This window comes from Vidua chalybeata, chromosome 1 (genome assembly GCF_026979565.1).
Source record: "Vidua chalybeata isolate OUT-0048 chromosome 1, bVidCha1 merged haplotype, whole genome shotgun sequence".
Taxonomy (NCBI): domain Eukaryota; kingdom Metazoa; phylum Chordata; class Aves; order Passeriformes; family Viduidae; genus Vidua; species Vidua chalybeata.
Window position 1 is genome coordinate 15,111,748 of NC_071530.1, and position 27,020 is coordinate 15,138,767.

At 37.8% G+C, this 27,020-nt stretch overlaps 1 protein-coding gene across 2 annotated transcripts in view; it reads right to left on the minus strand.

The window, feature by feature from the left end:
- Positions 1-330: 330 nt before the first annotated feature.
- Positions 331-27,020, minus strand: part of SVIL (supervillin) — a 59,484-nt gene continuing 32,794 nt past the window's right edge. For both annotated transcript variants that reach the window (XM_053947333.1, XM_053947324.1), the window contains 21 exons: positions 19,662-19,812; positions 16,917-17,000; positions 16,748-16,834; positions 15,527-15,704; positions 15,129-15,301; positions 13,719-13,874; positions 12,824-12,960; positions 12,162-12,309; positions 11,891-12,036; positions 10,896-11,071; positions 10,651-10,795; positions 9,958-10,234; positions 8,153-8,304; positions 6,876-6,981; positions 5,848-6,055; positions 4,898-5,031; positions 4,082-4,237; positions 3,534-3,677; positions 2,713-2,834; positions 1,747-1,902; positions 331-1,613 (listed from right to left, as the gene is read on the minus strand). In XM_053947333.1, coding sequence (XP_053803308.1) covers positions 1,527-1,613; positions 1,747-1,902; positions 2,713-2,834; positions 3,534-3,677; positions 4,082-4,237; positions 4,898-5,031; positions 5,848-6,055; positions 6,876-6,981; positions 8,153-8,304; positions 9,958-10,234; positions 10,651-10,795; positions 10,896-11,071; positions 11,891-12,036; positions 12,162-12,309; positions 12,824-12,960; positions 13,719-13,874; positions 15,129-15,301; positions 15,527-15,704; positions 16,748-16,834; positions 16,917-17,000; positions 19,662-19,812 — 3,123 coding nt within the window. In that variant the 3' untranslated portion in view covers positions 331-1,526. The remainder of the gene's footprint in view (positions 1,614-1,746; positions 1,903-2,712; positions 2,835-3,533; positions 3,678-4,081; positions 4,238-4,897; positions 5,032-5,847; positions 6,056-6,875; positions 6,982-8,152; positions 8,305-9,957; positions 10,235-10,650; positions 10,796-10,895; positions 11,072-11,890; positions 12,037-12,161; positions 12,310-12,823; positions 12,961-13,718; positions 13,875-15,128; positions 15,302-15,526; positions 15,705-16,747; positions 16,835-16,916; positions 17,001-19,661; positions 19,813-27,020) is intronic.

The following is a 27,020-nucleotide window of genomic DNA, read 5'->3' on the forward strand; positions in this document are numbered from 1 at the left end:
TTCAAAAATCCCACTGCAAGTCCCTTGGCCTAGGAGAATGACAAGAGCAGCAATAGGCACCACCCCAAGAAAAGCTAAAATCTGCGGTATCACCATGAGCAGCTCTAAATGGTTGCAGGGCAGAAGGAAAGCTATGCAGCCAGGAATGAAAATGTGAAACCCACTAGGATACCAGAGGAGAACCACACAGCTTATTATAGAAATGCCAAATGCTTGAAAAACATTTCAAACCATAAGCAATTATTTACTCAAAGATTCTATTCAATGTCCTACTTAACCGAGTAAAAACAATTTTATCTTCAGTGCTTATTGAAAGAATGGACACAATGCTCATTTTCAATTCAAATTTTACTCCCAATTGCACAAAGGTTGAAAAGATTTTTTTCAAATTTTGAAAACCAGCATAATAATTTTGGTTTCGTATATAAAACAGGGAAATTCAAAGAATACAGAGTTGTGTGACTGACATGTTCCAACAATCAGCACTAATGTTTTGCCCAACTTTATCTCATACATTGATTATTTTCTACATTATTTGTTTCTCAAATTATAACTGTACAATACCCACTGACATCAAAGGTTAAAATATTTTGCGAAAATACTATGTTATAGAAGGTTCCAATGCTAGTACAGATTACAGTACAAATTAATGACAAGTCAGAGCATTGCTAAGAGTTTATTCAGAAGCTTTTACTTTCAGTTCTTATATCACAAAAGACATGTTTAATGTTTACAACAAGGATTAGAAACTGAGATGTTTTTATTTCTACTATTATAAAAGTAACGTAGAAGACCGTTCTAAGCCATCTTCAAAATGCAGACCAATCTTTTTTTTTGTATATAAACTGTACACAAAAAACAAGGCACTATACATTTTTGGATAATAAAGTATAAAGGTTGATTCGCATAGTTTCTCAAGAAATCCATGCTATAAATACAAACGCTTTGTTCGGTTTAGCACCTGAAGCAGCACTGAGAACAATTCATTAACTATTGCAAAGAGAAACTTTTCAGAATGCAAAGGAGATACATATTGGTGGTATAGCTAATTTGGTACAAGCAACTGCCATCCAGCTACTTTTCTGTAGTTTTGACATGGAAGTCTTGAAAGTGAATACATATTGCATTGTTAAATACATACTTGTTCTATGTGTTTATATAAATATAAATTCTTTGTAATCCACAAACTAACAAAATAACACTTTACAAAGAGAACTTCTTTAAAAACAAAAAATGGCAAGTATTGGATATAGCCAAAGGACACCTGCAGCAGTAGCTCAATAAACTACTGTTTAAGTGCATAGGAGAACGGAGCTTAAACACATTACTTTTAAGAGTCAAAATTTAATTCCATTTTCAAAGAGTTCTCTTGGCCTTTTATTATAATATTACACACCTCCAGATAGGTAGTCACTAATAACTTCGGATTATTTTTATTTGCTCTGTAAATGTAGGGTACAATTCTTCTATAGGACATAGAAAGTGAGAGTGGACATCCCTTTAGTGCTCACTTCCATAAACACAGCTTAGAAAAGTCCTTTTGCCTTCTTCAGGTTAACTTGCTTCCAAGATGGCAGTGCATTGTACTCCTCTCTTGTCATCTCTAATGCAACCTGCATTTAAAATGAAAGGATGTACTATTATCAAAAACAACTGATAAGTAGCACAACCAGCAAATTACTTTCTTGCATGGTTAGGCATAGATGCAGAGAGTAACCTTAGTTAGTGCACCTATTCTCTCCTTACCTCAAAGTCCTCATCTGAAAGGTAAATTTCAAGCTTCAGTGGATCAACTCCCTCAGGCAGAGGCCTAGCTAAGAGATCTGCTAATGGATACACTGTTTTACACAGCTTGGCCAGCACGTCCTCTACAAGTATTATCTGATTGGAAACGTCAGCATCCTGAAAGGAGATAACACAGAACAGGATCACAATGCTGAAAGCAGCAGCTGTGCCCATGGCCATCTGCAGATGGCATGGGATAACCTGCCCTGCCTGAGCACAAAGCTGTATGTTCAGGTGTGCACAGAGGCCAACAGACCTGCCCTACAACAATTTCACAGCTAAAAAACAGGTCGGCCCTTAGCAGAAGGACATCCTGTACTCCCAGAATCTCAGTTTAAGGCTGAAATCTGTGTTTAGTCATGAAGCCAGCATTTTCTACAAAGGATGGCTGCAGAAGACTTACAAAACAGAAAATGTCATTTGTGTTGAGATGCCCCTTGATTGAAAGCTTTTAGAGCAGCCACATGTAATTAGGCTGTTACTCTGAATCCCAGGTGAGGAAGTCAGTAACAAAGACCTTGGAGCCAGCTGATCCTTTGAAAGGTGTTTTGTTCCCCTGCACTTCGAATCTGGGGAACAGACAGAACTGCACATTGCTGCATGACTGAAACAGCTATTCTATTAAGCTCAAACTCCAGCACATCTCTTTCTAAGAGATGATTCAGGTAACGCTTTCCTTCTGTTTATAACAAAAAAGAATATGAGAAGTTACATGAAAAATAAAAAAGCAATGCCTCTGATATACACATTCCCAGTCAGAATTGAGCTGTGGTGTTGGGTTTTTTGCCCCTGTGCAGACTCCTGAACTGTGTTTCTAAGTTTATCCTCTGGATCTTGGGGCTTGACAGCGGAAACAACCAATGTTACTGACAACACAAGACACAATTACTAGCAATAGGAAACAGATTATCCAATGAAAAGATTTACCATTTCTGTGATCTCTGCAATGTCTTCCCTGTGCTCCCAACTTGGGAACATATTAGTGAACGTCAGAGGCTCTAGGCCAGCATGAATTAGATAGGATTTTGGGGGTTTCTTTACATTTTTTCCTAAAAACAATCAAAATACAAAAAAGGAGGAGAAGTTACAAAAGGTACAGTATTTTGCAATCTCACCCACTCTTCAAAGTTACCTCCTAAGGGTATTTAATTTTTCCTGAAAGCTGAAGCAGCTTAAGGCAGAAATAATAAATTTTCCAGAACTTCTTTTTAATTAATATGGGAACTTTTAACATGTTTTTCATTATTTTTACACCTGTCTTTTACTGTATCTGACTGCAAAGATTAAAACATATATGCTGAAAATCCCCAACAGCTACTTCTAACCCAACACCTTTCTTATCTTAAAAAAGCAGACTTAGAATAGAGTAAGCAGAGTGTGATGGTCTGAAATTAGCCAAATTCAGGTAAACGAAACCTTGTGGTATGCTCAGCAGAAGTGTCCTGCCAGCAACCAACTAAGCTTAAGCTTGGAGGCTTAAGTGAGAATGTTTAAACTGTTAACTTGTGATTCTGAGGTGTAACACAATAAATAAAGCCTTTCCACTGAGAGCAGAGTCAGTAGAGTATATCTCAGCAATTTGGGAACAATGCTGCTACTAGACAAATGGTTTGCTAAGAAAGAGTGGGCAATGTATCTTCAAATAAACTGATGTTTATTGATAACATTGGGGGAGCACTTTCAGCTCAGGATAGAAGGCATGGACAAGTGTGACACACTCAGAGCAGTCGGGCACAGCAGTCTGTTACCTTTGCAGTACCGGAGCACTGTCTCCATGGCGCATTTCCTGTCTGTAGCCCACCTGATTCGAGCTGATCCAGTGATTTTGTTCTCCACAGGCCACCAGCCTTGCCACAGGTACACTTCATGGTGATTGTCAACAAGGAAGAGTGCTACACAGTCAGAAAATAACAAATCCATCATTAGCTACTTACTAGTTTTTGTAATCCCATGAACAACCCCAGTCTTATATGCTTGTCAGCATCACAACAGGATCATTTCACATCTTACCAATCCCTTTGTTAATTATCCAGCTAAACGTCAGCTGGACTTTGATTCTCTGATATAAACAATGTATTTTTACAGCAAGCTTCTGGCATACATACATACACTTGATTATTTCTCAGCATCTTCATCATGGAAAAACTACTGGTGTTGCTTAGTACTGTATAAGCATCACATGCACACATTTTCCTGTGATATATCAAGTAAGAAGTGTTTACAATTACTGAGACACTGCCCGATGCAAGATACAGTCATCTGTTTTCTTGTTACTTAAGCATTTTAAAGCACATACCTGGCTGTGGGGCAGTGTAAAGATCCTCTTGCAAGAATGGCATGGAATTGATGACAGCAGGGTCTCTTGAAGGGTAAACATACTCAGTGGCTGAGAATTCTCCTGATGAACTACTGAGGCTGAACAGGCGGGGTGTGAAATTAAACTTTCCAGGATCTTTAAAGAACAGAAATTAAGAAGAGTCACAATAAAAAATGTTAGACTTAATTTTAAAAACTAACAATACACTTTAAAAGTGACTGTAAATTTTTTTGGGTTTTGAAAAATGAGGAAAGACAACCAGATGTCTTGAGGGACTAGCAACAGCTGTAAAGAAGTAGAGCTGAGTGGCTGGCTGCCATCAGTCTGAATCTGATCCTGGTTAGTTACTATCAGCCATTTCATAACCTGCTGTTTTGCAGCTCAAGTGAAGCAAGCCCATCGCAGAGTTAGCTGACAAATTTTCCACTTGGTAAATCAATTCCCCAGCTACCTTTGTTGGCAGTTTCAAAGCAAAGGCTGGATGGGAATGTGAGCAGAACTGCCTCTTAAATCCCTTCAGAAGAGAAGCAAAATATATTGGTAACAGTGTTAACTATTGCTCTGTGCTGCCTGAATACAGAGGGGCAGCAGAAGCGGGGGAGAACAAAATGAAACACTTGGTTTTCCAGTACCTTCCTTCTAGAACAGTATTACCTAACTCAGTGAGATTTTTGGAAGCATTTCTCTGAAGAACTCAACTACCAAAAAATTCTTCAAAAACTTCACATTCAATCTGACAACACTGTAGACTAGTAGAGCAAAATGTGAGTGCCAAATCCAGGAAGACAGGTCTACCTTGCAACATGCAGTCATAGGCCTTCCGATCTCTCCTCCCCAGTGCGTCCCAGAATCCCAAGGGCTCTGACCCTTCATCACATTCATGAATTGTCACCTTGCTGCTGCTGTGCAGCCCTGCCTCCAGCGGACACCTACAAAACACAAAGGAAGAGTGAACTCATATTGTTCCTGCCCCAAACACAGCTAACACAAACCTGCTGGCTGCTCGCATTAGTGGACCCCAAAAGTACCCTATAGGCTTGTTGCACACTTCATGCCAAGATAGGAACTTTGAAAGATTATCAAAAAACAAGACAGGGAATTTCAACAGCTATTCTTGTAGCATTTGGATCCCATTCCCAGAGTGAAGGAGATGCTCACATGAGTTCTCAGTAAGGATTATCACTGCCTGCTTTTGTAATGGCTGCTGTCCTCCTTGCATGCTTTCCCAAGTTAATTTCCTCTTCCTTACTCACAAGGCTGGATTCTAGTCCTCCTATCGAATGCACTTTAATTTGCTATTCAGATGTTTAGCATCTCACTCCAAATGGAAAATGACTTTGTTTTAACTGTAATTAGTACAGTAGGAGGAATGTGGGTGCTCCATCCCTGGAAGCGTTCAAGGCCTGGTTGAATGGGGCTTTGAGCAATCTGGTCTAGTGGAAGGTATCTCTGCCCATAGCAGGGGGATTTGAGTTAGATGGTCTTTAAGGTCCCTTCCAATTTAAACCATTCTATGAGTTTATTAATAAATGCATTTGACCTCCAGTGAAAGCAATTACAGGATATGAGTTTTCTCCACTCTACCAAACCAACTAACCTTCACTCCTCCTCCTGACCAAGCATGCACATGCTGCATTTGTACTTAGAGGACAGCTTTATTTATTTCAAATTTTATTTGAGTAAGACTACTTTAAATAAATTGGCAGTCTATATAATCATCTCCAAAATATATATCAGACACTCACTGTTCTTTTATTTTATTGGCTGCTGTTCTTCCTACATCCTTGGTGTGAGACTGTGCTTTGCAGCCATGCCACAGGTAGATGAGAGCTTTGTTGATATTGAGGACAATCATGGATGTCCTGGAACGCAGGCTGCTGCAGTGACACGCTACTTCAAGTAAGTTTCCTTCATTAGGAACTTCTCCTCGCACGCAATAAAGCCTCCAGTCACCTGGAGCAGACAGGAACAGTGCAGCACTATTATAAAATCACATGGGACTGAAAATTCAAAACCTCTGCTCTGGAACAGCTGTTCTCATACAGAATGAATTTCACCTACTCCATGCCTACATTGTGACAGAATGAACTAGCTAAGCACCAGGTTTGGCTAACATTACTTCAGAAACCCTGTGCAGAAAAGATGCCTTCTAAAACCTTGCTACAAGAGTGTAAGTATTGAGAGCTGAAGAGCTTAACAGAGCAGAAGAGTCAAATTCTGCTGTTTCATGTGGTGAAGAAGGGAAACAAACAAGTATTCCTCCTATTCAGCTCCTCTTCCCCCCTGGACCTCAGGAACATAAGGTCACAGTCAAGTGAAAACTGGAGCATCTCCAAGCTACACTTCCACTGAAATTCTCCTACCTCAACAACTGCATTCAATAACTGTGTGACAAAAAACAATGATTGGGTAATAAAATGTTAGAGCTTAGAGCAGAAGAACTGCTCATAAAAACACTTTTCTTCCCCAGACTATGTAGAAAAGAACATACTTTAAAGCAAATGGGCACTTGGCTTAAATAAAACCAAACTAAAAAAAAATTATATGTACATCAGTACAATCAAGTCAACGTGCTCTAGGGTGACAAAATCCCTTCTCTGCTCGAAGAAGAAAAAGGCTACCTTGAAACAAAGCATTGCAAAGCTGTCTCAAGAGTTTCATGGCATTCATTTTTCCTTTCTACAGTCTAGAGTAGTTGAGACTGAATGCAAAGCCCTCCACAACAGCTAAAAAAGGATTTTGGGGCAGAAATTCTTAACTAACAATAATTTACTTTGTGCATTTTCTTCTTCCTCTTCCCTTCTTCCAGCATGCACAATCATCCCTCCTTGGAAACACTGCAAGAAGCATGGTGGTTCTTTCCCTTGAAGCACTTGTACCTGGAAATTGAAAGCACCACTCTTCATTAAAAAAATAAAGCAAGTATACAGACCCAAGAAAACTGGTCTCTATGGATTATTAAAAATTATATAGTTATGGCCACCCACAAAGATGGCTTTCCTTCTACTTTACAACTGCTGACTATCGTTTAAATTACCATATATCAGCATGCAATGGGTTCCATATGTGGTCTGCATATTAAAATAAACCTCTAGCTGGAATCCAACAATTGAGTTTCAGAGGATAATGGAATACCAAATCAACTTTAATTTAAACTGGTTTAAACTAACCATTTTTTGAATTTTATGAATATTTGCAGAACCAGTCTACCTTGACTGATGTTTACTGAAACCATTATGGAGACAACATAGGAACCGAAGTAGGTTCAAAACTTGCTATAAAACTCATTTCTATGATAACATGCATGTTCTTTACTCAGTAAACACTGCATTTGGAGTATGAAACTGATATAGCCAATTCAGCTATGTTGCAGAGACTCACACTCTTGATCAAGGGCCTTTATATTTCTCCTCTATGAAGTTCTGTCTTGCTGGTCATTTCTATGCTGCTATTAAAAAACTAATTAAAGCAGGATCAAGGTACAGAAACTAACTTTAAACTACCCATCTTGTATGCTGGTAACAGTGAAGCCACAGCAAAGCCCAAATCTGCCTAAAGACAAAGTAAATTAACCTGTCCTCTCAGCTTCAAACTGCATTTGCTAGAATTTCTGCAAACAATACAATTAATATGTAATTACAGAGTAAGCAAATTGAAAATTTCCAAAGTATTTTTTTGCCTTGGCCTGCAGAAAGTGCTTCTCCTTAGCACTGGAAGACAGTCCTGCTATCCAAACATGTACTTGAAAGGACGGCATGAATCTGTGTAACTGTGCTGCACCTATTCCTTCAGGGAAGGGAGAAAAGACCTTCTCCTTTAGCCTTTTTCAGAAATATCCTTAGAAGCAGCATTTGGGAATGACAATCCATAAAGGAGCTTATGTGTCTTTGGCAACTGGAATAATGTCAAAAGTAATTTTGACATCTGACTACTTGTAATGGCAAGAGCACGCTTACAGAAAGGGAGGAGGCAAAAAAGAGAATTCCTGTTTAGTGTTCATGGCTATCCAGACAGGCAAATCTTACCAGGTCAGCCATCTAGGAAGCTCACCTGTGCTCCTCTCTCTTCATCAAGTTCCACTGTCATGAGTGCTGATGTTCCTTTCTCACTCACTGTGGAGTGCCTTCCTTGCCAAAAGAAATACACACATTTCTCTTTTCCAACAGCCCGTACTTGTTGCTCTCCTTTTTGTCTGCTTCCAACTGTGAAACAGAGAGCACATGCTGAAGAAAGTATTCTGGCTATAGGTTTAAACAGCACATGGTTTCATCTCATCTGCCAGCTCAGCACTATCCCATCCAGAACAGGAAATAAAAAATGTGCAATTGGAGGAACATTAGGTCTCCGAGCCAGAGTGTCCCCATGCAGAGCTGGCATTGTCTCCTCAGGTGGATGTAAGCCCACAGGCAGAGATGTTGGTTGGAGAAAGGGATGTAGAAAGACCTGGTACTATCTGGAGAAAAATAACTGACAGCATTTGAGCCAATTTGCATGTGAAATGGCATGTCTTGTAATGTTACCAGAAGAGCACATTATGGCTGATTTTCCACATTACACACTGTTCTTTGGCAGCAGGAGAGCAGCTGCTTTTTTTTTTTTTTTCCTTAGGAGTCGTTATTTAGTTGTTATGATAAGCAAATAATGTTTACAGTAAGTGAAATTCACAACACAACCACTTACAGAATATTGCACTTTTTACAGTGAATAGGGAATAAACAGTTAGAATTAAATCAAAAAATTTAAAAAACCCAAGAGTTTTAAAACAGATTAAAAAAAAAAAAAAAAGCTATAACATCTGCCTTGATTCCAGCAGTGCTGAGCAGCATCCAACTGAAACACTTACAAGAAAGCATCCTGTTTTTTTCAAGCTGAGAATACTCAAAACACTACTCACTTAAAAATTTATGGGTTTCATTCTTATCTATACATTCAGCCCATAAAAATACTGCCTCCTACATAAAAATTTATTCTGTTTTGGAGTGATGGAATATGTTTTCATCCATTTGGATTATGAGTCTGTTTACAGTTCAGTACTAGTGTTACCCACTTCTCCCAAGACTTACAAGCTTTTGTATTTTTCTTGGATTTGCCAGTATCTGATCTCAACGATCCTGACTAAGACCTACCTACATTTTTTGGCTAACAGCCTGAAGCTGTATAACTGTCATGGTGCTTTCAACTGACTTTAATAAACTGCTATTTGGAACAAGCAGTTTTAGACTATTTGTTTTTAACTTACCACAAAATCCACCTATTCTTAGTTTAGTGCCAGAGGGAGAGTTCCAATGGCCTTATGGAGCTGACTGGTTCTCAGGCTTTGCCTGCTGCTCTCAGAACACTGCTGAGCCTCAAATCCAGATCAAAGGGTTTCCAGCAATAGCAAAAGGGATAGCAAGGGCAATGAGCTGGTAAGAGCTTTTCCTGTCATTGTTATTGATCTCCATAACCAAAAAAGCTTTTTCTTGTTGCTAAGCTTACCTCTCTTGCAAGACATTCAGACCACTGCCAGTAGTCCAGCTGCATAATTATGTTGGTGTTAAGCTGTGGGCATAATTCTGGCTTAATGAACTGTCCTGTGAACAGGTACTCCACCAATGGTGGGTAAAAGCAGAGATGGACAGCATTACATCTGGTGTATCAAAAATAACTACAGCTTCTTTATTTTCTACTGCTTTCTTTTAAACAAAAAATGAAAATTTACATTTTAATGACCTAGAAAGACTAAATTAGCATCCCTAACCTTTCAAACTGTCTCATATCCATGGAAATCTAGGTCTGGATCTCACCACTCACAGCGGGAGTTTTAGCTGCACTCCTGCATGTTTCAGCAGGATGAAATGGAATTGTTCACTAACCTGTAGTGCTCACCATGTACTTCCACTTCACCACATATGTGTCTCCTTCATGGAACTGCCCTATGCTTTGCTTAGGCAGTCTACTATAATCGAATTCCAGGATGTGCCAGACATCCACAGAGGCAGTGATAATTTCAAACTGCCTCCCATCTTCTCCTTCTACCAGTCCATAACCCCGGCCAATATTCATTCCATCCAAGACCGTGCCCACAGTTGTTTGAGGCACAGCTACCATTCGCATGACATCATATGGTTTAGAGTCAGATCTGGATTCTTCCTGTCAGAAAACACAGAGAAGAGATTTCGTTGAGCACAGCATTTTTTTCTCCTTGCCCCACAGTTCCAGTCAAACATTTTGACTCGTGCATATTTCAGTACTTTAGTATCTTGTCATTGTTTGAAGCCCTGTCAAGGCCACCTCAGCAGTATTCACTGAGCTGCCTGGATAATTTATTATTATTATTATTATTATTATTATTACAACACATAAGATATCATTATATTATAATCTATAAATAATAATAATAATATAAAAGAACTCTGTGGGTTCACTGTAGGAGGTGATGTTCTGACCCCTAGGTCAAAGCCCACAAGATAAAAAATGGGCTCTTGATCCTTGAGCACAAGCGTCCCTGGCTGCCATCCCAGCTAAGTCATCTAGTTTGAAATACCTAGCATGCTTATTATATGCACCTTCTGGTGAAGGGATTCACTAGAATTCTTCTCATTGAGTTTCTTCAGTTCTGTCCAATCAAGAAATTTTTCTTTGAACAGTATCGTCTCATTATGTTCTGTGAGTCTGCCAAATACTGCCCAGTCAGGGCGTCCTTGTCCCTTTCTGTGCAATGGAACAAAAGATATAGAATCAAATTAAACAATGTGAAAAAAGGGCAAGAAAATGATGTATCTGCAATGAGACTAAATTTGAGTTACAATACCTGGGTATGAGGGGATTGCATTCTCCGGGGTCCAGAGGATTTATATCACAATTGGAGTAGTCAAAGGTGCCATTCCACAAGTGTTTTGCTAGCTGGAATGCCACTTTTCTTTGTGCTAAAGTAACTTCTTTTCCATGCCATACATATACTTCACTGCCAAAATCAAACACCAGCACCTACAATCAAAACCAAACAACAGAATAATAAATCTATCATCAGGTTAGGTGATACCCTGATCCTCCATTTTCCTTGTGCTGAACAGAAACTCCTCTAAAAATGAGTTTCTTCAGTGACACTAACAAGTAGCACTGCAATGCAAGTAAGGACAGGCCAGTGGTCTGCATTGAGCTGTCCAGTATTTGAGGATGACTGGAAGCAAGTAGGGGGATGCTGTGAGGTGTGTCATTAGGTAGCTGAAGTCACTAGCAGATTAGAGAGCTCTTACTGCTTAAAGCCTGGTTCTGTTGCATTACTGATAGCTATCCAGTTTCAGCAGCTTTCTCTGACAATTAGACCTATGCCTTGTCCTACAGCCAGGGAAGGATGACAGAACACACAATATAGGCAAAAAGGCAGCGACTTCAATACTTTCAAGCAAATGTATCATGTCCTCATTTTAGAAACCTGCTCTCATTCTGACTTGGATGGGTGAAATGGTTGTTGGAAGAGGAAAAGTCAGCTAGGGATAGAAATAAAAGCAGGTTTTATTTTGTTTTGTTTTTACAAAGTGTTACTTGTTTTGCACTTCATGACTCTGGGGTAAGCCACTGTTGACAAAAAAGATTTACACTTCCTAAAATGGTATTTTACTTTGAAGATAATGTGAAGTAATTTCCTGAGACCTTGCAGCAACTCTAGACAGCAAAGTGTGCAGAAGCCTTTCAGAAACACAGAGGACCCAGCTTCCAGCGATCCTCTCCACTTTGCAGTTACTGCAAGTCATTAGCAGTAGCATGTTCCTGCAGTTACCACAGGAGCAGTAAGTGGCACGATACCTCTTTTGGTTGTAGCAGGGTACATTTTGGCACCTTTCCCCAGTAGTCATCCTCAGGAATGAGTTTATCCTCTACGAGGCGGTAAATGCAATTTGTTTCTATTATTGCAGCTTCATACATTTCATCTTCTTCAGGACTTCCAGCAGCTTAAGGGAAAGATTGTCAAAAATAACAAAAAAAAATTAACCTCCAACTATCTTTACTAAAGAGAACCAACTCTACTATTTTATTGCGGTAGAGCATCAGATACTGTAACTATAACAATGCTTACACTGGTAATTTGTCTGTCCACCAAGGAGTTTCCAGAAGTCTTTGGCTGCGTGGGTATGGGTATTTATTCCTTCTTCTATAGTCTGTATATAAGAAGCTCTACAGCCAAGTTCCCTCTTTGTCTGAATTAAAGTTGCAAGTTCTGAAGCCTAAGAGATTAACAGTTATCTGAACAGGATTGCTTAAGTCTTTGGAATACTTGTGCAACATTCTTGCTCAGTGAGAAGGCAAATGAGATATAATACAGCAAATAGCAGAAGAAATGGTTATTATTTATTGCACTAAATAAACAGACACGAAGAAATGTTACAGAAATGCATTCATTCTTTCATTTGCCTTAAAGCAAGACTGCTCTCAGTGGACATGGGAAAGAAAAGGACATCCTGCAATTCAGACTATTTTTTTTTAGTTCAGTCTGTATCCTGAGGATATCCTTTTTTCTCTTGCAGCTTCACAAACTACACACTCCTGCACAAATGTCAGCTTTCATTCAATGCATGACCAAAAACATATTTTCAGGAATCCTGCATATCTCTCTGTCACGGACTATCAGTTACATGCCACTTTTTGAGAGAATTGGCACTAATGCTCAATTTTATCAGAGACATATACTGCAAAGGTTCTAAAAATAAATAATAAATAAAAACTCACAACAGTACTGACCTTTGCTTTTTCTATGACATTTGCAAACTCTCCTACCCACAAGAAACATAAATGTGGAGTTAACAACAGGAAACAGTCTCCGCTGTTCAGTGATGAGGCTCTTGGTTCAACTAATCTTGTTTGAACATGTCTTCTTCCTAAAGAGAAAACAAAGCTAATTATATTCCTTCAACTACTACTATCAAATGCCACAATCTAATTTGTTTTGAATGAAACACAAACAATCCCAGCACATGTAGCAAAATATGTGGAAACAGACTGTTTAAGAATAATTAAAAGACTACTACTGTGGAAAAAGAGTTTACTCACAGAAAACAAAATACATGTTGTCTCCTATCAACTAATATTTCTATTATTTCCTGTTCTTGCTTTAACAACTGTGTCCTTCTGAAAAGAAATGAATTAAGTAAATGGCAGACAGCAGCAAACTTCCAGAACCTTTTACATTTGCTTAAGTGAAGTCATAGCACAATTTCTGTAGGCAGTAAAAAGTTTAAAAACTCAAGAATTTTAAGAATTTTGCTTTCCAAAACCTAGCTATTTGCAGAATCAGATATGTTACTATGCACTGTAAGGGAAAGTAGAGCAAGAACACTGTCATGTCATTTCCAAATTATATTGAGCACTGGAAGAACGGGACAGTTAAAAAATTTCCACAGGGGATAGCCAGAATTTGGGAAATAGTCTATTTTCTTTTTGGGAAACACACACCAATGGACCAATGCAAACCTATTTGTAAGATTTAACTTTTTTTACACAATTACCACTTATTTTTTCAGGTTTTGGACATAAATCCTGAAGATTTAGAACAAGCTAAGCATCTAAATGTGGTACCAACTCCCACATGTTACATTCAGCCTATTATTTATGGAAAGTAAAAGCAGTTCTAGCATACCTTTAATTTGCAGGAGCATTAGCTTCTTGTATGGCACAGCACTGTTGTTAGAGTTTTGCTCTGTTAGATTAACACTCCGCAGGCTAATGTTGCTGAAGTTCTCTTTGCTTGCCAGGCCAGCAAGTGCTACTTCTGAGAAATTTGAATTCGTGGACACTTGTACATAAAAAGAAAATGGAAGGAAAGACAGATAGACATAAAAATAACAAAATTATAATAAAAATTTGATTGTTGCATTAAGAATATAATTTCTGCCCTTTGTTTCTACTTTTTCTTCTTGTCCATAGCAACAGTAAAGGCAGGTTGAACTCAGACTAACCACTACCCCAAAAGATTTGTGGCTTTAGGATTACCTAAATTTCTAGATATCCAAGAGTACACAGTCAATGTCAGAATTATGCTATTTGGCAGGAATACCAACTTTGCTAGGAACCATCCTAACCAATGTTTTGTGAAGCACTGTGAAGATCTTCAATGCCTTATAAGTAATTAACAATAAAACACAGCACAGAGACAAGGCTCATTAACTATAATTCCCTTAAAATTTGGCTGAGACTGTGTGATGCAACACCCATTTACATTTCAAAGTCTTACTCATGCTTTACTGTAAAATTACAGCCCAGATTCTTGGCTACTTTTGTTTATTGCTCAACTAAAGACAAGACAAGACACTTTATGAATTTATAACTCAGGGAAATTCTTCTCATGAGATGGCAACAAAGTATTACATATATAGTTAGCCTTTTCATCAATACAATTAATGGTTAAAGATGATCCTTCTTTACTCAAGTGTAGTAAGTAAAACTTGTACCCCAAAATGTAAGAGTGGCTGGACAAATCTTTGAATAAATTTTACAATGATGTCTTTGCTGTCTGGTTGTCAGGAGAAAGCAACTTCGCAAGTAAAACACCATGTAATCCCTGCCACAATGCACTGATCCTTTATGGAAATTAATCATAAGGAGTCAAGAAGGCTAATTCCACTTTCTGGGAGAAAGTAAGGTCCCAAAATTGAGGCCATTGTATCTGAACAAAAATTCATCTACATTTGCCAGCTCTCACCCCAGCATGATGAAATTGGAACTGCTTTCCTTGATCTCCTGTCCTCACCCTGCATACCCTGCAGGCATCATGGCTCTCTCTCTCTCTCTGCACAAGGTCACTGTGCTAAAAATAAATAATTAAATCTATGTATAGGAGGTGGCTATAGGTAGCTTTCCCTGAAGAAATCACACATGCCCTTCTCTCCAGGCCTCCTAGACAGTCTACATTTCACCTTATACCTCAATCAATTTATTGCCACTCAGAGAATGCATTCCATTCCTTCAGTTCTGTTTTTTGCATTGGGATTTTTTTTTTAATTTAAAAAAGGCAAGATGGTGTCTTGTACAAATCATCCTGCTAGCTTACTTTTTTCTACTTTCATTCGCTTTGACTCCATGAAGGCAACATTCAGTCTTTGCTCAGTATATTCATGAAGAATATCTTGCCTTGCTGCAAGCATTTTCAGGGGGTTTCTTGAGGACTGGACTCTGCGCGTGGGCCTAACGGCACGCTTGTGCTCTGCTACAGAAGATGTCAACCTGAAAAACAAGTACTGCTTATCATCATCAGCTAATTTTTCTGAACAGAATCATCTAATGACAAGAAATCAGGATCAGTTCCTCAATTCAGCCAGGAGCATGATTTCAGAAAAAATGGATGTGCCCAGTACTAAGATACCTAAAAGATGATTTAGAGCTGAACAGTTTGAACACTGCCTGCCCTTGTGTCTGCGTTCAGAACAAAGGGGAAAAAGTAATTCTTACTTTGGTGCATAAGGATCAAAGATGGCATCAAAGTCCTCATCAAGGTCCAAAGGCACTGAGGAGGAAGGGAAATCCATATGGCGATAAAATTTGGAAAATGTTTCATCATCATCCAGCTTCATCACCTCTTTCACAGATCTTCCTGTAACTGTCAGCACTGTCTCTTGCATCCCAGAAACTGCAGGAAAAAACACCTCACCCAGTAAATAACCATACTACAGTTTCTAACTCTAGAAAAGGTAAACATGGCTTGTTTGGGTAATTTTTTTTCAGTGTGGTTGTGGTATTTTGGTTTTTGTTGGGTTTTTTTTTGTGTTAGCTTTTTTTAATTGATGGTAGAAAAGTGTGTTGATAAAGAATATTACAACAGTGTAACTGCTACTCATATGCAATAATCATACAAAATGGTAGGGAAATAAGGCTAAATGAAAACTTGGACACTATAAATGAGTTGCTATAGTATGATGATGTAAGCATTTTAGGATTTTGTATATTCCATCTTGCCTCCAACTGTGTAATTCCTGCCTTTGAAAATATCTAGAATCACAAGGGGAAAAGTCACTACTTCAGACTAGTGAGTGTGGCACAGTCATTATCCTATGCCAGTGCCTCCTGTACTGAAATGTGAATACATTTGTTTATCTTATCTGTTGCACTACAAACTACATAAAGATGTAATAAAGATTTTTGTCTTACAAATGGAGGACAGACATATGAGATGGAAACACCAGACAACTCTAAAGAGCTTCATAAATAGCCAACAGGCTGAACAGGGAAGCTGATGAGCTGCTACAGAGAGTCAATTTTCAAAAAAGCAGGAAAGGGAATGAATTGTGCTTGGGAGCAGCTTAGTAACCTATTTTGATTTTAATAGGACTCAACTACATTTAAAGATGTTCCACTGTATATGGCAATATGGTTCAGACTGGCTGTGTGCTCATGGGAAATTCTGCCCTACAGAAGGATGTGTACATTGTTTCTAGAGAATTAAAGAATTTAGGCATCTGTGATTTATTCTACTGTACACTTATAATAAAACTGTGAAAGGCTTTTCTTAAAATTTAGCAAAGACTGAATCAGAAAAATAAAATTATCAGTAACTGCAGTCTGAGCAAAGAAAAATTCAGTTTCTGCTACCAGATATTTTAACTAAGGGGCACTTTAATCAATTTACTGAAGTCAGAGAGTGGATACACTGCCACCCTTAATAACTCTACCAACCTTTGTTATTCAGCCTTCCCAGGAATGACTCCAACTTGTCAAGCTTCATATCTGATTCCAACTGCATATCAGGCCTGGCTTCAATTTCTAAGCAAAGCAGAAAGTAAAACCTGTTAACTGACAGGAAGTAAATAAGCCTGAACACATTTCAGCCATTTTTATTCCTTACCTTCCAAGGGCTTTGTAACTGGAGTGGTAGACTTCTGCCGGAAAGGGGATGCTACTGGTGTTAGTGCACTTGGAGAAGCCAGGCCTGCACAGGGACATAGAACATAGGAAATGCAGCCATGAGTCAGCCTGTGTTTCCTATAGTGATGACAGAGAAGCTATTTGGGGAAAGCAGATGAGCCTGGCTACTTCCTATAGGCCAGCACACTTCCCCAGCCTCCCCAGCCATTGTATTAGAGATGGCATAGGGCCCTGCCTGCTCCTTTAATCACCAGTAGCCTCAGAAACCCACCCATTTACAAGAAAAAAGCTTCATTTCCAAGTGTCTCTTAGCAAGCTAACACAAAATATAGGCTTTCTCTGGAATACAGTAATTTTGCTCCTTTTCAAGTTAGCAGCAGTTCATTTGGTCTACATTTTGGGTTCCAGTGGTACCACAAACTACATTTTAAACATTTGAAAACATGGAAGTGTTCTGAACAAAAAGATAAGTTTAGCAGGGAAGTCACCATGATCTTGCTAGGCACCTTCACCTCTACCAACCTCTTACCCCTTTTTTAAATTTAAGCACATCTCTATTAATAGATATAACAGGATGCATCTGACTTGTGAATGTTGTCCCTGGATTTCCTAGTAATTCTTGGGCCCTGTTGGGTTTTTAAGAACACATGGAAATTGAAGTAGAAATAGAAGTTAGAGTCTCCACTGTATCAAGCACTACCCTCTCCTTTTGTTATACTCTCCTCCATCCTTTTCAGTAACTATCATAAAGCAATTCATTCTGGACCCAGGGGATAAAATAAGGATGGAGTTTTAGTTTTTCATGTGAATCTACACTGCTCTAGTAAGAGAACTGCACTCTATTGAGTCATAGATTTTATTAGGTAGAAAGGCAAACAATTGTACCTATTAACTTTTGCTGCCTAGACTTTCAGTAAATGGGGAAACAGACATTTACACATTTCTCCATTATCTATTTTCCACTTAGCCATAGCTTACTAATTACTGAGCCATGTAAGTTTAAGCCTTTAGTTATTTTGATCAGATTAAACCAATATTGTGCTGTGAGAACATACACTAAACATGTTTCCACTATCTTTACTGCAATTTGTAGCAACATAATTGTCATAATCGTTAAACTCCAAATTAAATTTGGAATATAACTAGGTAGCTTTTCCACAAGCAATTTTTTCCCCTGTTACCTAAGAGACTCAAAATTCCAGCAGGTTTTAAGTCAATGGATAAAGCCTTCCTCAAGACACACTCAAGAGGACACAGCTCTTAAGTAGCTCTACCAGCACTTAATCCACAAGACCACACAGAGAACTGCTTAGGAAAGGATCACCTTCCAATTAGGACTGAATAATTTTCAGCCATAAGAAGCAATTAAAATACAGCATCTGTGCACATGCATATAACAAAGATGTTATTTTGCATTGCTTTGTCATAATCTCTTAAATTAAAAACTCATAATGATAATTTATTCTTTCAAGATATAAACCAGTAGGCATGTAACTAAAATCCCACTTCGGCTACTTTTATTGATTTCACTGTCATTGCATCACCTTGCTTCTTCAAAAGAATCACCATAGCACCTAAAGAGATCCTTTCATGATAATTTTTTTCTTATTAAGAGCAAATGCTACCACCTTCTTTTCCTTTCCAAAGACCAAACCATTTCCCAAAAAAAAAAAAAAAAAAAAAAAAAAAAAGTTAAAGAGCAGGTCTGTGGACAACTAAACAGTTTTTCTGGATGACCTCCAAGAAGGGTTACTCTTTAAAAAGTGACCAACTGTCATTTCTAGCAGCAAAATTATGTAAAATGTAAGCAGCAGCTAAAATACGTTACTAACAGAGCTAACTCCTAATACCATTTATCTGTTTTTCTGACGACAGATTGTGGCTTGGATTGCAAGCAGTTACTCCTATATTGTCCTTGCCCTACAATGATTTTTTTAAATTCAAGTTTCATTGTTGTTGTGTTTAATAATCAAGTCCTTGTAACAACCTAAAACCTAGTACTCATTAAGCACAAAAGATCAGTATAGGTGCCTTCCTCCCAAAGCTATCATCTTCCCAGGCATGCTGTGTGAACAGCTGCATTCCTACCATGTACAGCCTTCAGAGATTCCTGTCCACTTTAGAAGAATGATTAGATCTGGAAACAGTGACTGAATTCAAGAGATCCCAAAAAAGTCAACATTGCTCCCTTGTCATTTCTACTCTGTGGTTTTATGCAGAACCAGGGAATCTTCAGCCAAACATAACACTTCAAGCTGTTGTCCAAGACAGCATCCATAAAAACAATACTTGTTTGCTAAATATTCCCAGTGATCCTAGGAGTGGGGGAAATGCCAGCAACAGAAACAACTCGATTTCACAACTATTCTCTAGACAGTGCAGCTGGGTTTTCAAAGGAAGAATAAGTAAGAAAGAATAATCCAACTATGCCCTGTGGGTTGCATTAGAAGGAAAACAAAAACATATATGCCTGTTCAAGTGATAGATTTCCACCAGCCAGACACAGCCCAGTGATAAGTGGATGGCAGTGCAATAGTGCAGAATAAAATGGATCAATACCACACCCACAAGAAACTAAAGCCTCATGACACAATATTCAGTTGAAGATAAACAGTCTTCCTCTTGCTAAATACAGATGCTGTTTCTGCATAGCTTTAGTTTGACTTTATTTTGACTAGACAGATAAGAGATGTCTCATTTATACTGGGATCATTTAATCACTGACCTTTTTTTACCATTCGGCCAGCTACAGTGAACTGTGTGGAGTCATTGGCTGCTCCTTTACCCTTGGACTTCCAGGCTTCTTCTCGAGCTGTAATCAGGTGTTTCCTCTCCTCAATGGTCATTTGACTCTCCTGGTTATCTGCCATTCTTTGCTTTTTGGGGGAAAGAAAGAAAGAAAGAAAGAGATGTTTAAAAAACCTTCTAGAGACTGGCTGAACATTTCAGCTGCCAGATGCAGAGGGAAGGGAGTGGGACTGAAGTGAAGTGTCTTGCAGTGCTTCATTGTCTTGCTGCCCCATTGCACTGTGAGCACAAGGTTTTGGTCTGAACAAGCTCTGTGCTCTTTGACCTTTTCTTGAGACTACCAGCCAGGGCAGATGCCACTCCTCTATGCAAAGCAAACTATTCACTCTGTGTATGAAATCATTTTCCAGGCCTTGTTCTTTTGAACCATGACTTGCTACACAAGTGAGATCACTACTGACTGTGAGCAGATGTTTCCAAGTGTGCAGATCTGCAGGTGGCACAGGAGAAAACAGAGAAGTGGTGTAACTTCAGTGGGTGATTCCTAATCAGGCTTGCTCTACTAAATATTTTTCCAAGGACTGATCATCTCTACCACTCCTTCTTTTTTTTTTTTTTTTTTTTTTTTTCCTCGGTCAGCCTTAGCTTTCCTTTCTTGCTTTAGAGGTTGGTAGCCAACAGCTGGAGTGATTAGAAGCAGAAGGTGCACTACCTCAGTGCCCTTCTCACACAGATGGATTGATGATGGTACTTTAAGTAGGAAAGAAACTGAATTGACATACTCTGATGCAGCTAGGTCAGGCCAAAGGACTGTTACTTTAATATACTTATCTTTAAAAACTATCAACATTTCAGGGATTACACTGCATAGAAGTCAAACATAGAAGTATTTTTAGTGCATGGGACTGTCAACTCTAGAATTACTTCCAAGTTGATGCCATTCATCATTTTTCTTCACAACCTAGCTGCTAGAATTGAAAAAAACAAATTAAAATCTCAAGCTTTAATACCACTCTAGGTCAGAGAACCACAGAAGGAAAACGCAAAAGTATGCACCAGCTTGTGAACATAAACATTGTTCTCCTCTCAAGATACAAAGAATATATTGTTATTTTTTATTTTCTTAAAAATCAATCAGACTAAATAAATAAGTCATTTTATATAAAAACAATTGTGACTGCAGAGATTTAATACAGAGACTTTGTAGCTTTCAGTATTTACCAGGATCAATAGACATCAGCCAGAAGAATGAAGACAAGCCAAGAAAAGGTTTGTACAAGGACTAGGACCATGAAAGGCCTCCACTACTTCCCTCTAGAGTTCCATATATTTCTGCAGCAGAGAGCTGGACAGCCAGACAATAGGACTGCAAGCCATGATAATCAAGATTAAATACTCTGATTTTTCTCTAGAACTCTGAAACATTCAATAGAAATAACAACATCCAAGTCTATCCAGTATCATTTCCTCGTCTGTCAAAGCCTCTGAATGCTTTAAAGAAAAACACTGAAGAAGTCTCTTTCATTTCTTCCAGTCTCTACCCATTCCAGTGTCAGCACAGCTACCTCTGGGATGAAAGTTGGTAGAAAATACCACAACAATATATTAAAGAAGACCTGGGCAGAAATTAATAAATACCTAATGAAGCCACAAGTAAAATTTAATACACAAAATATTTTTAACTTAGTAAGGATGCTGACTTCCATTACAATATGAGGGAAGTGAGGGAGAAGCAGAAAGAAGTAAAATAATACGGATTTGAGTTTGGGTTTTTAACCTTACAGGAATCTTAATTTCGGATTTTGTCTCCAGCAAGTACCTGGAGCTTCATAGTCTATAGAACTACTGAAAATTCTGAAGATGCAAACCTAGAAAGTATGTGTGTTAATCACTACACACATGAATTGCCAGAAAGATTGTCAGTAATTCTGGAGCTGTGTCAAAGGATAAAAGAAAACAGCTGTCAGACAGGAGGAGAAACCGACTTTTTTTTTAAATTTTATTTTAAATGATGGAAGATTTCAAGCTGTTCCATTGGGCAAAGAATCTTTGGAGTTCCTAACAAAAAAAAAAAAAAAAAAAAAAAAAAAAAAAAAAAAAAAAAAAAAAAAAAGATCAGACTGGGTACATATGTTATACAATTTGGAGAAATTCCATACTAGATCTCTTCCTAATGCATGAAGACTCCTACCTTAATCTATTAATGAACAAATTAACTAAAAAATTATAAACTAAATAGACACCAAGCAATTCCCAATCAACTTAATTTCCCTTAACAGTGCTGCTGAAAACCAGAAGCATATGCCATGATTAAATAAATAATAATTTTCTATAGCTAGAAAGCTAATATAAGCCAATGCAACAGTCAAAAGAAATTTCAGAAAAAATCCACCTGCTAGTTGGAAACAGAAAGCTTCAGAAATTGCCACAGGGAGCATTTGTGCTGGAATTAACTGGTCAAAGCACATTCTAGTTCGGAGAAAATATGTTAAGAAAGCTAAAACTCAAGTAGCTTCTAAGTCCAAATTTCATTTCTAAGTTAAAAAACCCAAATTATGATATGAAAGAAGAACCTCAAATTTGCAACTGTAAAAAAGTCAACCCAAAAATTAGTATATCAAGAATAAATAAAAATAACATATAAAAACTTAGGGATAAATCAGCTCCAATGCATTTTTTTTTCATTAAAGAGTGGTTACTTTCAACAAAATATTCTAATTTATTGTGTAAAATAGATGGATGTGTTCATCGATACCTTAGACAAAATAGCTGGAAAATGAGATGCCCCAAAACACAAGAACAAATTTTTTAAAAAAGCCTTTGAAAACGGGTAAACAAATAGGATAAAAGCTCAGACGTGGACAATATTTAGAAATAAAACTACAGCATGTAGGAATGGGTCACACAAGCTGTGGGTTGCTCCAGACACCTATGGAAAGGCTGCTACAAAGACAATCAGTGAAGAATCAAACAACCAGCTTGTAATTAATGCCATTCCACATGGCATTATGGAAAACAGGTTTAATCAAAATGGTAAGTTTGATGAGCTCAAGTATGATTAAATATATTAGCACTGTTACCTCTGATTTCTTTAATATATTTGAGTTAATCACAGATGACATTCTGGGGCAGGTTTTTTTGAGCAATATAAAAATATCAGAGCAGCTTACAGACTGCAAACTGGTTAACTGACCAAACAGGAAAGAGCCATGTAGTGAAAACAAAATGTTTTCATGAACATGGAAAATGAAGGATGTAGTCTTATCCCCTGAGAAGACCTTCAAGACAACACCAACATACAGAAGAATGATGAAGATATAGATGGTTGAAAAAAACAAAAGAGGATATCGGAAAAGTTTGGTAAACCAGGCTTTTAAGAGAAATGTTATTTGAAAAGGGGAAAAAAAAAACCAAAAAAACCAAACCAAAACAAAACAAAAAAACCCACCAAACCAAACCAAACCAAAAAAAAAAAAAAAAAAAAACCCCAAAACAAACTAAAACAAAAAAAAAAACAACAAAAAAAAAGCCCCACCAACCCAGCCAATTAGGAAGAGAGAAAAAGAAGAGAGACAAAAACTCCCACGGAAAGTTGTTCAGAACAGATAATCTGTACTGGAATAACTCATCCATTTCCAGACTCTATCCTTCTACCCAGGATGCTGACAATTTTGAAAGGTTTCAGGAAAGGGCTGAATATTAAAAAAAAAAACAAAAATAAAAAAAACCCAAAAAACAAACAAACAAAAAAAAACCCCAACACCTCAGATTGTATCAGATAAGTATGCATTTTCACTGAAGAAAGGGTTAAGAGTTACATTTAACACAGCAGAATAACATATGAAAAATTACTTAATATTGCCAAGAATTTTCTGTAGGCTGACAGTTCAGAATTAAGACTGCATGTTTTTCTAAAAGATCCTGTTTTTAGTCTGGGAAGGATTTATAGACTCAATGCAAGAACAGTTAGAAACAGGGATTACTTTCTCCCACAGCTTGGCTAGGTTGGATGATGATATTGGTCTTTTCTAGCACTGTAGCACGTTTCTTGTGGGTAAGGCAGGCACTCTCCTGTTTATGCTAAGGAAGGGGCCACATCTAGGCAATGCTCCTACAGTTTTGCCGTCCAAGCAGTGTCCCCTTTAGGTCACAAGAACTGAGAAAGAGTGGCCTGTTAGCATGCTGGTGTGCTGTTTGGTTTTGTTGTTTATATTGTTTTGTTTTTTTTTTTTTTAATACAAGAAATAAGATAATTCATGGTTTTCTATGTAGAAGATCAAGACTGCCCCTACCTGGGGGAGTCTGAACCAAGAATGAACACACAAAAAAAATCTGTTTTTCAAAAGGGGGTTCTATTTAAAATGAATGCTGTAAATTACATAAAAGAAGGATTCAAAAAGTATCTATTTGTTTTTTTAATACAAGTAACTTCTCTAGTTTAAGCTCCTAAGACAAAAAAGCATAAGGAGAATCCAATAGTTGTTCAAGTATGGTAAAATGTCTCTGTGTTGTTTTGTTCTGCAACTTTATATGGGCCTCCATATAAGAGAACATGGAGGAAAAACTCCATGCAAACATATGCCTTTCTGTTCAGAACTGCTTTGAGGAAAACAGAACACACTCAACTCCTGTTTAGTGCAAATAACAAAGTGACTAACTGTGCCAGAAAAAAAACCTAAACAAGTCTGCATGTACCCTGACACTCTGCTAGAAGGAAGCAGCTTGCTAAGAGAGAAGGACGTAGCTCACCAGAGTCAATGGAAAATGAACACTATTTTTGCTGTTTTCCTTTTAAGAGAGATGGAATGAATAGCTCATTAAAGGGCCTCCTGTCATTACTGGAGGGTTATTATTAAGTTAGACTATACTGTTATCTTCTAGATACATAAAGCTGGTGAACTCTGTCACAACCAGATTAATAGCTGATCCGAAGTAAATAAGCTATATTAAATACACAGCTTATAGGAAAGAGGTAGCACTAACAAATTTCAAAATAGTCCAAAATTTAATGTTTAATTTAAAAAATAAATTATTAAATAATAAAAGATCATATTCAGAAACAGCTATGAAAGTGAATGTGGAAATGGTAAATATCAGTTGCCTGAATGTCTGTAATACATCCAGTAGCCTCTTCTGTATTCATCATCCCAACCCAGCAGTATCTGCTTCTTGAATTCACTGCCATTACCCATGCTGGTCAGAAAGCTCCCTGCATGCAGCATAGACTGTGGGAAGGAAGAACCCAATGGATTCCTTATAGCACAGGAACCACAAGTGCGAGCTAGAAGGCAAGGGACAATGAAGTGTAACATAGATCTATTGAGACCTTCCAATGGGCTCTCCTTGCTTACTTGTGGTTTTCTGCAGCTTGTTTCTTTGCTCACTTCTACCTTTGCATTTTTTACCTCTGATCATGTGAACCAGGTATGGTTTGCTCAGATCAAGGTCTCTACTGCTCAAAGAGAACTTTGTTATGTTGCTCTGTCTGTAGAAAGTTTATATTTCTCATTATCTATTAATTCTTCAAATTATCTGTGATGGAATTGCAGAGGTACAGACATGATGTCGAAGAACACTTCATATGAAGTTTCTCTAACATTTACTGGAGCAGCAGCAGAACTCTGTTCCCAAGCAAACACAAATTAGGAATGTGCATCATCAATCTGAGTGTAATTTTCTGTCTCACTCCTCCATCCAAAAATTAAATAGAAATTTTATATAGCAATTCACCTTCCATCTCCAAGGATGACGGTCATCAGAAATCAGAGAGCTTGATTCTTTCAAACTAGTACTACAGACCTTAAAGGAAGAAAGAGAGAAGATAAGAAGGAAGATGGGACAGTCAGAGAATAGAAGCAGGATGTGCCAAGGCAAACATCCTTTACACAGGTACTAGGGAAAAGCACTATGGGAAAGTCATCTCTCAACAGAAGCAGTTTTTTTACAGTCAGTAAGTTAGATGATGAAATCAGTTAGATGATGAAATCAGTAAATTAGATGATGAAATATGTCTTACATTGTACATGCACATTACTTACAGGGAGGTCAGGGTACACAGCATTTTATTCTAAAATAAATGCTGTGTAGTTCCATACTACTCCTTTTATACACCCTTTTTAGCAACTTACAAGTTTTCAGTATTATAATGAATGCAATAATGTTTCCTTCCTTTACTTTCTCACATATACAGTCTAAAACAGATATAGAACTTTTAGAAAAGCAACCATAAGAGAAATAGTAGCACAATGTGTATTGAAGAAGAGTACACAGGATAGTGGCATAACATTATGTTTCTTTAAAGCTACATTTACTGAACTGGTTAATCAGTTAAGAGGATTATTAATTTCATACGTTAAAAAACACTGGTAAAATGTCCGTACTTGAAACTGTTGAGCATTTAAATCGTGCAGACTTTTGCTCACCTGATTAATAGGTAGAAAAGGATGAAATTTATGGAGAGCAGGTATAACAGGAGAATAAGTAGAAGCATATACAGGTTCCTATGACAAGGACAGAAGCAGAGCAAAGGAATTAGAAAAGAAATGGACTACCAGAAATGGAAATGGGGGAGAAATAACTCCTCTTTCCCTTATTTCTTACTAAGTCTTTTCATCTAGAAATGTTTTCCCTGTTGGAAAGCAGAGATCAAAAATGTTGTCATGATACAACAGCATGTTTACCAAAGCCATTCCATGCAGGAATTATCCAAGTTAGTAACAATATCACTACAACCCAACACAGAACAAAAAGCACAGCTGGAAGATACACTTTGCCAATAATTTTTACATGTCTCTGTTTTCATGCACCATTAAATTGATGAACCATGTCAACCACAATGTGAATAATTCTGCTGCAAGTTTAATCAGACCCTGCAAAACAGCAAATCATTTATTTTCTGGATGAAAGGAAAGAATGCTTGCTGAAACTGGGAGACTCAAAAGCCATCTGGAAGGATTTGCTAAGCCCAGAGTACTCAGTGAAGGTGAGTTCACCATTCTAAACACAGCCTACAATAAATCCTGCCCCAGAGCTGGGCTTACCCAAAGCTGATTAGATATGGCTTTATCAGCTTTAATTCTCTTCCTTTGTGTAGGTTAAAGCAAATGGGGAACATGGCACAGTGGATGGATAAATGCAGCTTATTAGAGTGGCTCAAAATGAAGCCTAATAATTAGTTTCAGCTTTGATGAGAATGTGATACAAGCACTTGGTGGATGCCATATATGAAATGGATAAAACTATTACCACAGCAAAAGACTAATATTTTATTGCCTAAAAGTCACTTTTCAAGGGCTTACCCTCTCTTAAGACTTTTACACACTTCATCTCTGAGTAA